The sequence below is a fragment of the Rana temporaria genome, chromosome 7 (assembly GCF_905171775.1).
Source record: "Rana temporaria chromosome 7, aRanTem1.1, whole genome shotgun sequence".
Taxonomy (NCBI): Eukaryota; Metazoa; Chordata; class Amphibia; order Anura; family Ranidae; genus Rana; species Rana temporaria.
The window spans coordinates 140,484,503-140,497,848 of NC_053495.1; the positions used below are offsets into that span (position 1 = coordinate 140,484,503).

The 13,346-nt window shown below is 41.7% G+C and overlaps 1 protein-coding gene across 3 annotated transcripts in view; it reads right to left on the minus strand.

The window, feature by feature from the left end:
- The window catches only part of CDC7 (cell division cycle 7), a 79,611-nt gene extending 74,941 nt beyond the window's left edge, over positions 1-4,670 (minus strand). Inside the window, exons 1-2 of one of the 3 annotated variants that reach the window (XM_040360052.1) lie at positions 4,338-4,670; positions 75-149 (exon numbers count right to left, since the gene is read on the minus strand). In XM_040360052.1, coding sequence (XP_040215986.1) covers positions 75-149; positions 4,338-4,362 — 100 coding nt within the window. In that variant the 5' untranslated portion in view covers positions 4,363-4,670. The remainder of the gene's footprint in view (positions 1-74; positions 150-4,337) is intronic. The other 2 variants (XM_040360054.1, XM_040360055.1) reach the window with 2 other exon arrangements.
- Positions 4,671-13,346: the final 8,676 nt, after the last annotated feature.

Consider the following 13,346-nt stretch of genomic DNA (forward strand, 5'->3'; position numbering starts at 1 on the left):
CGTGCTGGCTTTAATCTAACAGGCTGTTTTTTGTTTTCGCTTTAAAGTACCACAGCAAATGTGTTGAAACTTACCCTCTCCAATTTTCCCCATTACATAGAAGACATTGCGAATCTGTGGAACAGCTGCATACAGCTTCTCAATTTCTGCTGGCAATAAAGAAAGAAAGAAAGAAAGAAAGAAAGAAGCAGTTACAGAACACACATTTAGACCAAAATACCACATGCTAAATAGAAGTGTGATAAGAGAAATTATTTATGCACTTCTCAAACAGCATATACTAAAGGGCCAGTACCCCAAACACAGATATTTCATTTCAGCAGCAAGAGGAGGAATAAACCTGTTTCCCACATTCCTTAGTGAGTCTATTGGGAAAAATTACTTCATTTGAGTTTTCCGATCTGCATACTTATTGCAGTCATCGAGGTCCCAAACGACTTACGAGATATGCAAAATGATATGTTATATAATGCAAAAGAAGCAATTGGTCACTCCAAGAACAGCCTTCTAGAAGCATGTGGAAGAAGACTCAAAAGGCAGGCGGAACTAGGTGGAAAGTCCAAGGCACCCTAGGAGACACATAGTAAGGTGTGGAATGTGTAAATTGCTTAGGCCACAACCAAGCAGCTTCACATGTTCCTAGTTTCAAGACTGACATCACTGGTCTCACACTGACTAGTTTCAAATTATGCCAATCAGCTGTTGACATACAAACAAACCTGCCAGCTTATCTATCACAACGCTTCATGCAGAGAGGGCAGGGGCAATATGTTACATTATATCATTGTGAATCAAGTGGTTTGTCTCGTGTGAACTGACATTCTATTGAGAGCTTGTGCTTCTAAAAAAATAAAATTACAAAAAAAAAATTTCCCCCTAAGGCTGCATTCACACCTGAGCGTTTTGTCGCCTGAAGCTCCAAAACGCTAACGGGGAAAAATACATTCTCAATGGAGATGGTTCACATCTCCACTCCAAAACGCCTGACGCCGAATGCATGAAGCTCAAACAAGTTCTGGACCCTTTTTTGTCGCTCGATCCTTTAGGATCACTAAAGGAATTTTTTTTTTTTGCTAAATAGCTTCCTTTACCTTACTGCAGTACTGATTTCATGTCCTCATTGTTCGTTTTTGCTTTGAAGTAGCTGCAATTCTGCTGTGATCTCCACACTTCCTGCTTGTCTGGCTCCTTATGAAAAATCTCATGGCAGCTTTTCACTGTGGTCAAAGCTGCGTGTCTAAAACTCCTCAGAACCAATCAGATTCATTTTAAAAACAAAACACTGCCCTGGATTTGTTTGTTTTTGTTCTGTGGGTCTCTTTAATTCACAGAAACATGAAACCAGTTTAAAAACGAAAGTGAAACTAGAGGCACATTATATGATTGAATTTAATCTGTTTTTAATCATGTTTAAAAGGAATCATTTAAAGGATCAGTAAAGGAATATTTTTATTTTAGCTAAATAGCTTCCTTTACCTTACTGCAGTACTGGTTTCATGTCCTCATTGTTCGCTTTTGCTTTGAAGTCGCTGTAATTCTGCTGTGATCTCCACACTTCCTGGTTGTCTGGCTCCTTATAACCACAGTACTGGGAGCTTTTCACGGTGGTCTAAGCTGTCATTATTACTGTGTGTCTAAAACTTAACAGAACCAATCAGATTCATTTTAAAAACAAAACACTGCCCTGGATTTGTTTGTTTTTGTTCTGTGTGTCTCTAGTTCACAGGAACATGAAACCAGTTTAAAAGTGAAACTAACCTGCAGGCACATTATAGGATTGATTTTTATCTATTTGTAATCATTTTTAAAAGGAATCGGTTAACTTTTATGTCTCTATACCCTGTAAACAGTCATTTCAGCAAAAAAAAAAAAAAAAAATGTCCTTTAGTGACCCTTTAAGTCCTTGCCCTTTCCAAATACACAGCAGCTGAAAAAAATCATGGATGTGAACGTGTCCCAAAGGAAAACATGTAAATGAACTGTAGTGTGTTTCTGCAAAAAGCACCAAAAAACACAGGTGTGAACCCAGGCCTGAGATGTTTAGTAACATTAAAAAAAAAAACAAAAAAAACATAAGTACAAAAAGAGCAAATCGCTACCTAAGGGGTTCATTTTTTTTACTGTGGGACAGTGAAAGTAATATTTACAGTAGTGATTTGCTTTTTTTGTACTATAAAGGGCTAATTTTAGTTTTTTTTTTAACTCCATTATGTTACTGGCCGATTAATCGATTATGAAAATCTCATAATCGATTAGTTGTTTCGGCCCTACTTAGGAGCCAGACTTAATTAACACCTTAAAGGGTCACTAAAGGAATTTTTTTTTAGCTAAATAGCTTCCTTTACCTTACTGCAGTCCTGGTTTCATGTCCTCATTGCTTGTTTTTGCTTTGATGTTGCTGTAATACTACTCTGTTCTGGACACTTCCTGGTTGTCTGGCTCCTTATGAAAAAAGTCATGTGAGACTTTAGTTTTGTTTTCCTAGCCATGACTCTCTATGGCACTGTCCAGCACAGAGGCATGAAATAACATGCAAAGACTAAACTAGTTTCAGTTTCGTTTTTGCAACTAGAGGCACATTATATGGTTGATTTTTATCGATTTTTAAAAAGGAATCAGTTAACTATTATGTCTCTATACCCTGTAAACAGTTATTTCAGCAAAAACAATTTTTTCCTTTAGTGATCCTTTAACAGCATGTGTCCCCACATTGAATGAATCAGACTATTATTGACCTGTTAGGTTAGTTCTTCTAGACAATCTTGAGTATATTGTGGATTACTGTCCCATGCTAAAACAATCCAACATATGTCCCCTATTTCCTAGCCCAATCTGTGCCCAAAAGTGACTCCCGTTACACCATGTTATTTCCACAAAATAATAAAGATTAAAAAAATATATATTATATACACACACAGTTTATTAATAAATATTTATTTTTACTTTTATTCCAAAGGCGGTTTAGTTTAGTTTTTTTTTTTTGTTTTTTACATGTGACCAACAGCAGGGGGCTAGAAGCTCCACCTGCTTATGTTTCCCTGCAGACAGGCTGGAAAAGATTTAGGTCTTGTGACAGCTGTATATCAATTAGGATTTTTCTTTATTAAAACATTCAAAATACAAGATATGAAGTTTTTTTGATCCCAGATCTCACATTAAAGAGCTTTTTTTCCCTATTACAATGGATGTTTACAATCCTTGTAATAGGAATAAAAAGGTGATTCAGAATTTTTTTTTATTTTTTTTTAAAAAGAGACTTTTTTAAAATAAAAAATTGATTTAAAGTGCACAGAAACAAACACATACACAAGTGGTGTTCAAACCACACATGAGGTATCACCACCCCCGTTAGAGCGAGAGCAAAAATTCTAGCAAAAGACCTCCTCTGTTACTCAAAACTGATAACCTGTAGAAATTTTTAAACATCACACATGGAGATTAAGTGTCAAAGTTTGTCGCCACGCCACGAGCGGGCGCAATTTAAAATTATAACATAATGGGTATCAATTTACTTGTCAAAATAGTAAATTTAGCCCAATTTTATATATTGTGAAAGATAAATGTTTTTTTTTTGTTTTTGTTTTTAACACAAAAGTGGCATTTGTAAGACCGCTGCTCTCTATGGCGTCTGAGGGAAAAAATGTAATTATATATATATATATTTTTTTTGTATTATGTCTGGAAGGTTCTTCGCCATTTTCTAGCAAAAAAAAAGATTTTAATCATTTCCGGACCACCCGCCGTCGTTTTACGTCACTACTTTGAAGAGGAACACCGTTATGGTAGCAGCTAGCTACCATAACTCCGGTAACCTCTTTGAGAGCACGTCAAGATAAAAGTGGTCTCTGCAGGCAGATTCGCCGCAAGATCACTTTCATTGGCGGCAGGAGAGGGCCCCCTCCTCCGCCGCTATGCGGAAGCGATCGCATCCTTCTCCTGGCCTGAAGAGTGAGGGGGAAGATCTTCCCCATATCATTGCAAGGTTTCTACCCATAGCTCTTGAGGGACATTTTTTTTTAAGTGCATTTTAGTGTAAATATGAGTTTTTAAATCTTTTTGACCCCAAATCTCATATTTAAGAGGTCCTGTCATGCTTTTTTTTTTTCTATTACAAAGTATGTTTACATTCCCCTTAGTTAGACTGTAACTTTCCCTCTCTGCAGTTACAGAACATTCGTGACGTATCTTTCCGCTCCTGTGAAGAACCAGCACTGACAGTCTACATACAGGAAACAGAGCAGCTACATATGCATATAATACTCCGTTGCTATGTATTACTGCTTCTACTCAGTACGTTGACACACATAACTCTCTATACTGAATATTTATTCACTAACCTGCTGCCTCGCCGCTACCAACCATTTCCCCAACACCACGAACCTCCACCGCACAGAAAGGCGCCAAACCCAGCCGAGACACTGCCGGAGATTTTGATAAGTTGGAAAAAACGACAGAACACCGGGACCTAGGAAACTCCCGCCTTGACACACTAGGCGGGGAGAACGTGCGGGTCTCTGCGCTGATTGGAGGAGAATTCCGAGGCTCTCTCGCCTGTGCACAAATAGAACAGAGCTTTGGATTTGATTTGAAGCTGCGATTGGATACTTCGCAGCCGTGGGCGGGAGAAAGGGCTTCGGAAGCTAGACTGCGTCAGGCTGTGTAGAATCGTGGCGCGCCGGCGCAGAGTACGTTCAGAGTTGTCTGGCCGCCTCCTGTCCTTGTCTATGGGCGGTGTGGTGGGTGTACTTCATTCTAGTGATGGGAAGTTCGATTCTTTTAACTGAATCGGTTCATTTCGAGTCACTCACTGAAATGAACCGATTCAATGAATCGATTCTTCGATTCACTTGCTGAGTCTACTGACAAGCAAGTGAACCAAAGCTCTCACTCAACCTTAAATGATTAGAATCAGAAGAACGATTCTTCACAGAAGGTTTGCAGGTCCTGGGGACATTTAATTGTATTTAGTTCCTTGCTCAGAGCACAATCCTATTGTATCAGACCACAATTTGTCAGATTAGACAGCGTCATCAATTTTGGTGACGCACAAAAAGCTGTGTAAATTAAAAGCAGGTTTTTGTGCATGTGATATTGTGATGGGCCAACTTCAGTTAACATTGCTAGCCATCATATTTTTCCGTAGTCTTCACAGTGCATGCCCAGGGAAAAATTATCGCATTTTACTAGCGTGGGCGGGCAAAGTACCCACGGTAGTAAAATCCAATCGTTAGGCTCCTTTCACGCTTGTGCGACTTGAAAGTCGTGCAATTTTTGCCACAAATTTTACAGTGACTTTGATGCGATTTTGATGCGACTTAAAGCAATACCTATGTAATCTTGAGGTTTCTGCCTCAAGTCGCATCAAATTCGGACCAAAGTAGTGCAGTGACTACTTTGAAGTCGCTGCGACTTGAAGACACACAGATATGGGCGGCACTCATTGGAAATCATGGGGTACCACTTGTCATGTGACTGTAGTCCCAAGTCGCACAAGTGTGAAAGGGGCCTCATTATGCACTGTAAAGACTACGGACAAATCTGATGGCTAGCCATCCTAACTGTGACGTTGGCCCATCAGAATGCAGGTCACATGCACAAAACCACGCTTTTCGTTTACACAGCTGTTTGTGCGTCACCGTAAGTGGCAATATTGGCTGATCCTATAGATTGCTTGATCTGACAGAACACCTGCTACCCAGGTTACTGAGCACAATCCTATACTCATATGATCATTTAACAGACCCCAGAAGCAATAAAGAGAACCTGTCACTTTAAAAAAAACTATCACATAGTGCATGGATGCTCAACCTGTAGCCCTCCGGCTGTTGCAGAACTAAAAAGCCCCATGAGGCATTGCAAGGATGATAGTTACACACATGTCTCACAAAGGCAGAGGGATGATGGGACTGGTAGTTCCACAACAGCTGGAGGGCCACGGGTTGAGCACCCTTGACATAGGGGCTTGTTAAGTGAAAAAATAAACAAAATAACTAAAACCATCCCCACTGACCCTGATATCTACATATGAATAAACATGCGTAGGGGGGCATGCATGTGTACATAAACAATGATTGCTTCACACGTTAGATGTCACCACAAACATCAGAGTGACTGCAATCATTCTAGAAATAAAATTTATGGTTAATGAATGTCCTGTACTACCTGTTATAACTACCGACATTACAAAGTGCCCCAAAGGGGTTTCTTTATTGTTTAATGAAAAAAAAAATCAGTTAAACGGCTACTAAATTAGACACATGTCCCAGAAGGGATGTCTGTCCCTTTTAACACACATCTCCTTTAGGATAAGATAACTAAATACTAAAGGGTTAAAGAATTAATCGGAATGAGGAGATCTTCGTATCCTGACTCTTTGCCCTCTCTGTCTTTAAAGCAGTCTGCAATGTATTTCTGCTACCTGATCATTGATTTACTGGTGGTGACTCCTGGTATTTCAGTGTACTGTATTCTAACAACTCATATGATTCTTCAACTCAGTAACTCCTATGGTTCTTCAACTCACTCAGTAACTCGTACGGTTCTTTAACTCATATGATTCTTTAACTCGTTTGGTTCTTTAACTCGGTGTACTGTGTGTACTCATGACTGACTTGTATGCAGTTCCTGAGTGTCTCTGTGCCTTGAGCTGATTGGTTGCAGGGAGGGGCCGAGTTCTCTCACTCTAGGATCATATTACCAGGCCTGCTCTGCTATGCTTTGTATTGAGTGCACAGAGAACCATTCCAAACGATTCAGTTCACTCAGATGAATCGAGTCACTCAGTTCACTGAAAAGAACCGATTCAAAAGAACGATTCGTTCATGAACTGGACATCACTACTTCATTCAGTCTCTGAGGTAATAATCTGCTGACTGGATTCATTGAGTTTCCTGTCAGGTATTTAGCCGTGTACAGCGCCATAGAATGTCTGAGGTAGGGGGTTACACTCATTAATATATATACAGTCAGACCTCCTTCACACTGTGCAATTACCTGTGTTTTTTCCTCACTGGATGAATACAAGTGCAATGTGACATAGAAAATACTAGTATTCTGTTCATACCAGAGCGCTGCGTTTATGGACCAAGTCACACCAGGATTTGCGTTCTTGCGTGCGGGGTTGAAATGTGTTTGAAACGTTTTCCATGTGTCTTCTTTGAGGCCTCCATTATTCTTTTGTGGGTTTTTATGTACGTTAGTTTATTTTACACATAGTTGCCAACATTTGAAAAAAATTTCCAGGGACACTTTGCAGCACAGCTATTAAGCTCCCGAACCAAGTCGCGAACATGCTGCCGCGCTTGCGACCAATGGCTCTGCATCTTAAAGGGGACATACCTGGACGCCCATGTGCGCAGCCGTGCCATTCTGTCGCCGTGCATTGTCGTGCGGCGGTTGGCAAGCGGTTAATCCTTATCAACTGTCATTGCATGCATGCATTTTGTAAACTAAAAAAAATATTTCTTAGGCCCGGTTCACACTGGTGCAATGCGAGAACCCTGCGAATCCACTGCGGGTTCCCGCATCACACCCGACACGCATGGCAGTTCACACTGCCATATGCGAACTGCTAGGGAGTGTCATTATATGTTAACGACACCCCCAGTTCAGCTTGCGTATCGCACTTCCAACTGACAGTTCAGACTTGAATCAGATTGCATATGTGTGAACACACATGTGATCCGATTGTGGTCCGAACAGAAAAAAGTCACACCACACAGACATCGCATGTAATGTGAACAGCAGTGCTCTGCAAATTACATGCAATGTCTGGCATCGCACAAGTGTGAACCTGCCCTAACATATGATTGTGGTTCATCAGGCTCTATCTCCCATTAAATGTATAGGCCTCATATTCATGCACAAACTTAATTTCTTTAATTTTGCAGATTTTTTATTTATTTTTAACTTCTAGAAGTATCTCACTGCACTAGTAAACTGGGATACCAATAACACGATTTACAAAAGCTCAATAAAAAAAAAATATATATATATATATCTCTCATGGAGGTAACAGAAAAAAAAACTAATATTAGAAAAACATGATGATAAGATGACGTATTATTGAATAAATAGTAAAACGATTGTATAAGCTCAATTGTCTGGCACCACCAATAACCAAATTAATAAAATTACGGTTTTGTGCTGTTTATATTTATGAAACAAGTGACCTACCTTGTGGCAGCAGAGGCAGGCACTGTGACTGGAGTCGGCGGGCAACTGGGAGGTCAGGTCTGGTCTAGCACGTGGCTTGGTTGACAGCGCTGCTCTTTTCACAGTAACTGACTCCACCCCCCGGGAGCAGGCTGAGTGCCTGGAGCTTGTCACTCGAGCACGTAGCCGACGCCGCACCTGCACGGCCGCAGAGACTCTCAGACTACAACTCCCATAATACATAGCGGCGCACGCGACGTCACATGACAATAACAGTCATGATTCAGTCATTCAGCACCGCGGACGGATCGCGGACAGCTGCGGCGGCCATTGTTTCTGTCTGCGTTCCCCACTAGCCGGGACAAGTCCCGGCAGGCTAAATTAGCCGGGACTAGGTCCTATTTGACGGGACTGTCCCGTTAAAAACGGGACAGTTGGCAAGTATGGTTTACAGTGTGAAAAAAAACATTGGTCTGAATGCGATGCAAATTCAGCCATACAATTTGTATGGCTGAGTAAGCATCGCACAGACATTGCATGTGATCTGCACAGCAGTGCAGTGTGAATCACATGCAATGTCTGTAGTCATGCTGATGTGAACCGGTGATCTGCCGATATGGTTCCGGCTATCGAGATGGTTCCTGTAAGGACTGCGCAGGCGCAATCCTTTGCCGACGGAAATCTCCGAACCTCAGCCGGCATCCAGGGCGACGTGGAATTTGAGGAAAGTGGCCAGTCGGCTCGCTCGGCCTCCTGGCTTTTTTTTTTTTACATCCTCCAATCCACGGGGATGTTAAAGAATGAGCCTGGATGCCTGCCGAGGTTTGGAGATTTCCGTGGGCAAGGATTGCGCCTGCGCAGTCCTAACAGGAACCATCTTGATAAGGGAACCTTAACGACAAGTCACCGGCACTTAGAGAGGAAGTAACCAGGGCTGTGGAGTCCGAGTCGAGGAGTCGGAGTCGGGGGAAATTTTGGGTACCTGGAGTTGGAGTCGGCAAACAATGCACCGACTCCGACTCCTACTAAATTTAGATTGGAATAAAAAAAAAAAAGCAAGTTTAAATGTCCCAATTCACCAAAAGTTACAATTAATGACTTCTCTACTGTAAGAATAAAGACCAATGCATGCAGTGCCTCACGTAACCGCAAAACGAACAGGTTAAGTGACCGTGAAGAAGCATGCTTTTCATGTGCTTCACTATATGGCACGCAACGCACAATTAGGAGCTGCAATAATTATACTTTCCATAGTGTTGTGTTCTGCTTTTACAGGGAACGCAGCGTCCATGAGTAACCTAGCCTCTCACTGATAAGGGATTAAATAAATATGTTTTTTTGCAGGACTAGAGACACTTGTATAAGTGAAGGGAATGGAGGGCCAATAGTTCAAGACTGAAGCTATAAACCATTGGAAAAACTGCTGTCATTTAGCTAAGGCTATAAAATCTTGTAAACTCCGATTGTTAGCTTAAACTTTAAACATGACTATGGGATTCTCCTAGGAAAATCATGTTTTAGAATAAATGCCCCTTCCTGGATCCTCCCACTGCCCTATCTTCAGCAGCAGATAAGCACACAAAGGAGCACTAAAAGAAGTTGAAAAGTATGATCGCTCATCAAAACTTACTGTTAAAGAAGCCATCCTTGTTTATCCAGAGATCGTTAGTGATGTGGCCAGAATAGTTACTGCAATGCCACCCACCCAAGTCAGTGTCGAAAGATTATTTTCAGCCCTAAAAATAATAAAGTCTGACTTAAGAGCCTCTATGAAAGAGGATCTGGCAGAGGCAATTCTCTTCCTTAGAACTCTACATTGAATTGATTTGCATTTGCTAAGCCTATAACTACATTTCAAGATTAATATAAACCATTTCTAGGTTTTACAGATTTTGTTTTTGGTTCATTATAGATAAGCTTTGTTTTTGTTCTAAAACAACCAAATAATGTGGTTTGTATTTTTGAACTGGTAAAGATCCTGTTCCTGATGTTTATGCCTGCTGCTACTATCCAGCCACTTGATTGTTTTCATTGTGTTTGTCTTTTGCTTAAACTGTGCAATACAGTAGACTGTTGGCTTCCCAGCCAGTAGTCCTGTGGTAGGTTGCGTTTCTTTCCCTCAAGGAATGTATAAAATACATTTGCATATTAATACAGAGGAGTCGGGGAGTCGGAGTTGGAAGTACATAAAACTAAGGAGTCGGAACATTTATCTACCGACTCCACAGCCCTGGAAGTAACCCCTGATGGGGTTTACTTCCCCCTTTTTTTTTTTTTTTCCCTGCACAGTAAAAGCATAATGGGCTAGTATGCATCGCATACTAACTCAATAAGTTGCAATTAACCTGCAAATGAAACCTTGCATCCTTCGTGGGCTCCGGCTGGAGTCATGTGATGTCACTCTCGTGCAGGAGCTGCCGGTCACGGGCCCTTTAGAAAAAGCATGATCGTGCCCTTTCCTCAGTGTGCATGTGCCGATGACACCGGTGGAAGTATATATGGTAAATATCTCCGAAACCCTGCAGGATTAGTAGATATTTTCAGTACCTGCAGGCTGGCCTTATTATAGGCTTACCTGTAGGTAAAAGGTGTGTAACAGGGTTTACAACCACGTTAAGCCTAGAACATACTAGTAGTCTTTTTGGGTCGAACAAAAAAAAAAACCTCACAGCTCAGGTCGGAGCCACTGTACTTACAATCCAATGTTATTTCAGCGATTTCCCCTGCTGTGTTATTTTGTTCTGACAGGGGCTGAGACTGCTGATTGGAAGCTGGTCAGCAGACCATTTTTGGCCATGACTCTTCAACAGAAGCCGGTGTTCTGAGGAGAAATGATCCCCGTTGAGTAATGCCCGCCCTGTACGGCGCAGAGCTTGCGCAGTATGGAGGACAAAGGAGCCGCTGAAAGTGTCCGAATATGAACAGCTGTTTATCAGCTGTACACAGCGCCTGCACAATTGGACTACATTGTGCCACATGCTCATGCAACTCTGAAAGGGGTGGGTGTATTATTCATTGAACTCTGCAAGGGGCCGATGCCTACAGTAGAGGCTGTATTGTATCATCATGGGTAGAGCTCATACGATGGGGGTGCATTTCTCAAAGGGGCGGATGTATTATTGAGAAGCATGTATGGCCCATCATGATAAAATACGGCCTCTTCTGTATGCATCAACTCCCTTGCAGAGTTCAATGAATAATACACCCACTCCTTGCAGAGTTGCACGAGCATCGGGAGCGTGTGGCACAATGTAGTCTTAATTGTGCAGGCGCCGTGTACAGCTGATCAACAGCTGTTCATATTAGGAGACTTTTGGCGGCTCCTTTGTCCTCCGCACTGCACACGCACTGCGCCTGCGCAGTACAGGGTGGGCATTATTCGACTGGGGACACAACACCGGCCATACACACAGGCTGAACGTCAGCTGGTTTCAAATGAACCGACTGATGTCTCTTGACATTTGGCCAGTGTGTACAGGGCTTGTGTGCCAGTAATCTGCACTTGAAAAAATTTCCTGCAGAATAGTAAATTCACAGCAAGGGGTCCGGTGTGTTTGTTCACCAATCCAGGTGTGAATTCAAGCAACAATTTAGACCGGAATTTTCACCTGAATCTGAATCTAGGACGCACAGGACCCTTTCCAAATGCGGACCGTGGCTGCCTGGGAGCTGTGTGAACCAGCTGCATTGAGAGCCTGACCTACTCCCCTGTCATGCGAAATGGATGCGGAGAAAAAACATCCAATTTGCATATATGCGAACCCAGCGTTAATGTTGTTTGTATTTATTTTTTTGCAATTGTCATGTGTAACCTAAAATTAACTTTAGTTACTGAAAATTTGCATTTTGTAAACTGTTGTGCTAATATCATACGACCCATGAAATTAAAACTACCACTATTTTTATTCTCTAGGGCGCAGGTGTCAAACACAAGGCCTGCGGGCCGAATCTGGCCCTCCAGGCCATTTCATGTGGTCCTCGCACCTCTCCTGCAGCTGCAGGAGAGCTCCAGCCCCCCTCTGGTCCTCCTCCAGACCCCTACTTTCTGCTTTCAAGCAATGCATCCAGCTTTTTCCCAGCAGCAGCATAAGGAAAGGGGGGTGCACTGTGATGTAAGGGAGAGTGGGGAACTCAACTTCTGATGGTGGGTTGGCTTTTGACATCTAATGTAAGGGGAGGGGATGCGCTGGACATCTAATCTTACAGATACAACCGGCCCTTTTGAGGATAATTTTATAATGCTGATGAGGCCCTCGATTAAATTGAGTTTGACACCCCTGCTTTAGGGCGTCTGCTTTCAGAAAACATATAATGTTTGGGGGTTTTAACTAATCTTCAGGCTTAATTTTATTTTTTTAAACCTGTACACAAAAAATTCAAAAATAACTCTGGGACTGCATTTATTGTGTATAGTCATCTTACTATCACCTGCTGACAAGTGTCCTAAAAAACAGGACACAAATGAAAATCTGCTCAGTGGTGATCCATACACCAGACAAACCTTAATAAATACAGGTAGTATGCAGACAAGTCCTGGTCTTTCCAGCTTGCTGCAAAGTTACAGATACCAAAGTATGTTGGGTATTAGGAGTTACTGAGATCTCCTCAGAACTAGCTCCTTGGTTTGTGGGGTTTTTTTCCGCCTTATTGGAGTATCTTATTTTATAGCATTTTGCTTTGTATTAGCAGATTGTCTGAATATGTGGAAAACATTTGGAATGTGTGAGTTTTGGAAAACAAAGACTTTTTTTATATTAACGTGTAAGTGTACTTTTAGCAGGTCCTGTGGTGCTCTGTTTTTGTGTCCTGTGTCCTGAGGTTGTGGCAGCATTTTACGGTCCTAAGTGAAAAGGGAATTCCAGAAAAAATTCAATCCAAGGCTTGGGGAAGATAAGATTAATGTATAATTGCCATTTAGATCTGTGATACCCTAAGGGCTCATTTACACCTGCTTCAACACATTAAAGCGCCTACTGCTTAAACATGTGTTTTTTGTGCTTCTGTGGTGCTTTTTTGAAGCTTGGCAGATGCCCTGTGAGTATGCTGATATCAAATACCTGCAATACCTCCACAACAATGCAAAGCTAAAGCTGAATTAAAGCCTCTCAAAAGCTGCAGGTGCTTTAAGAAAGACTTCTATGGAGACATTGAAGACACTTTGAAGTACCACTAAAGCGACATGGGGTAGAATT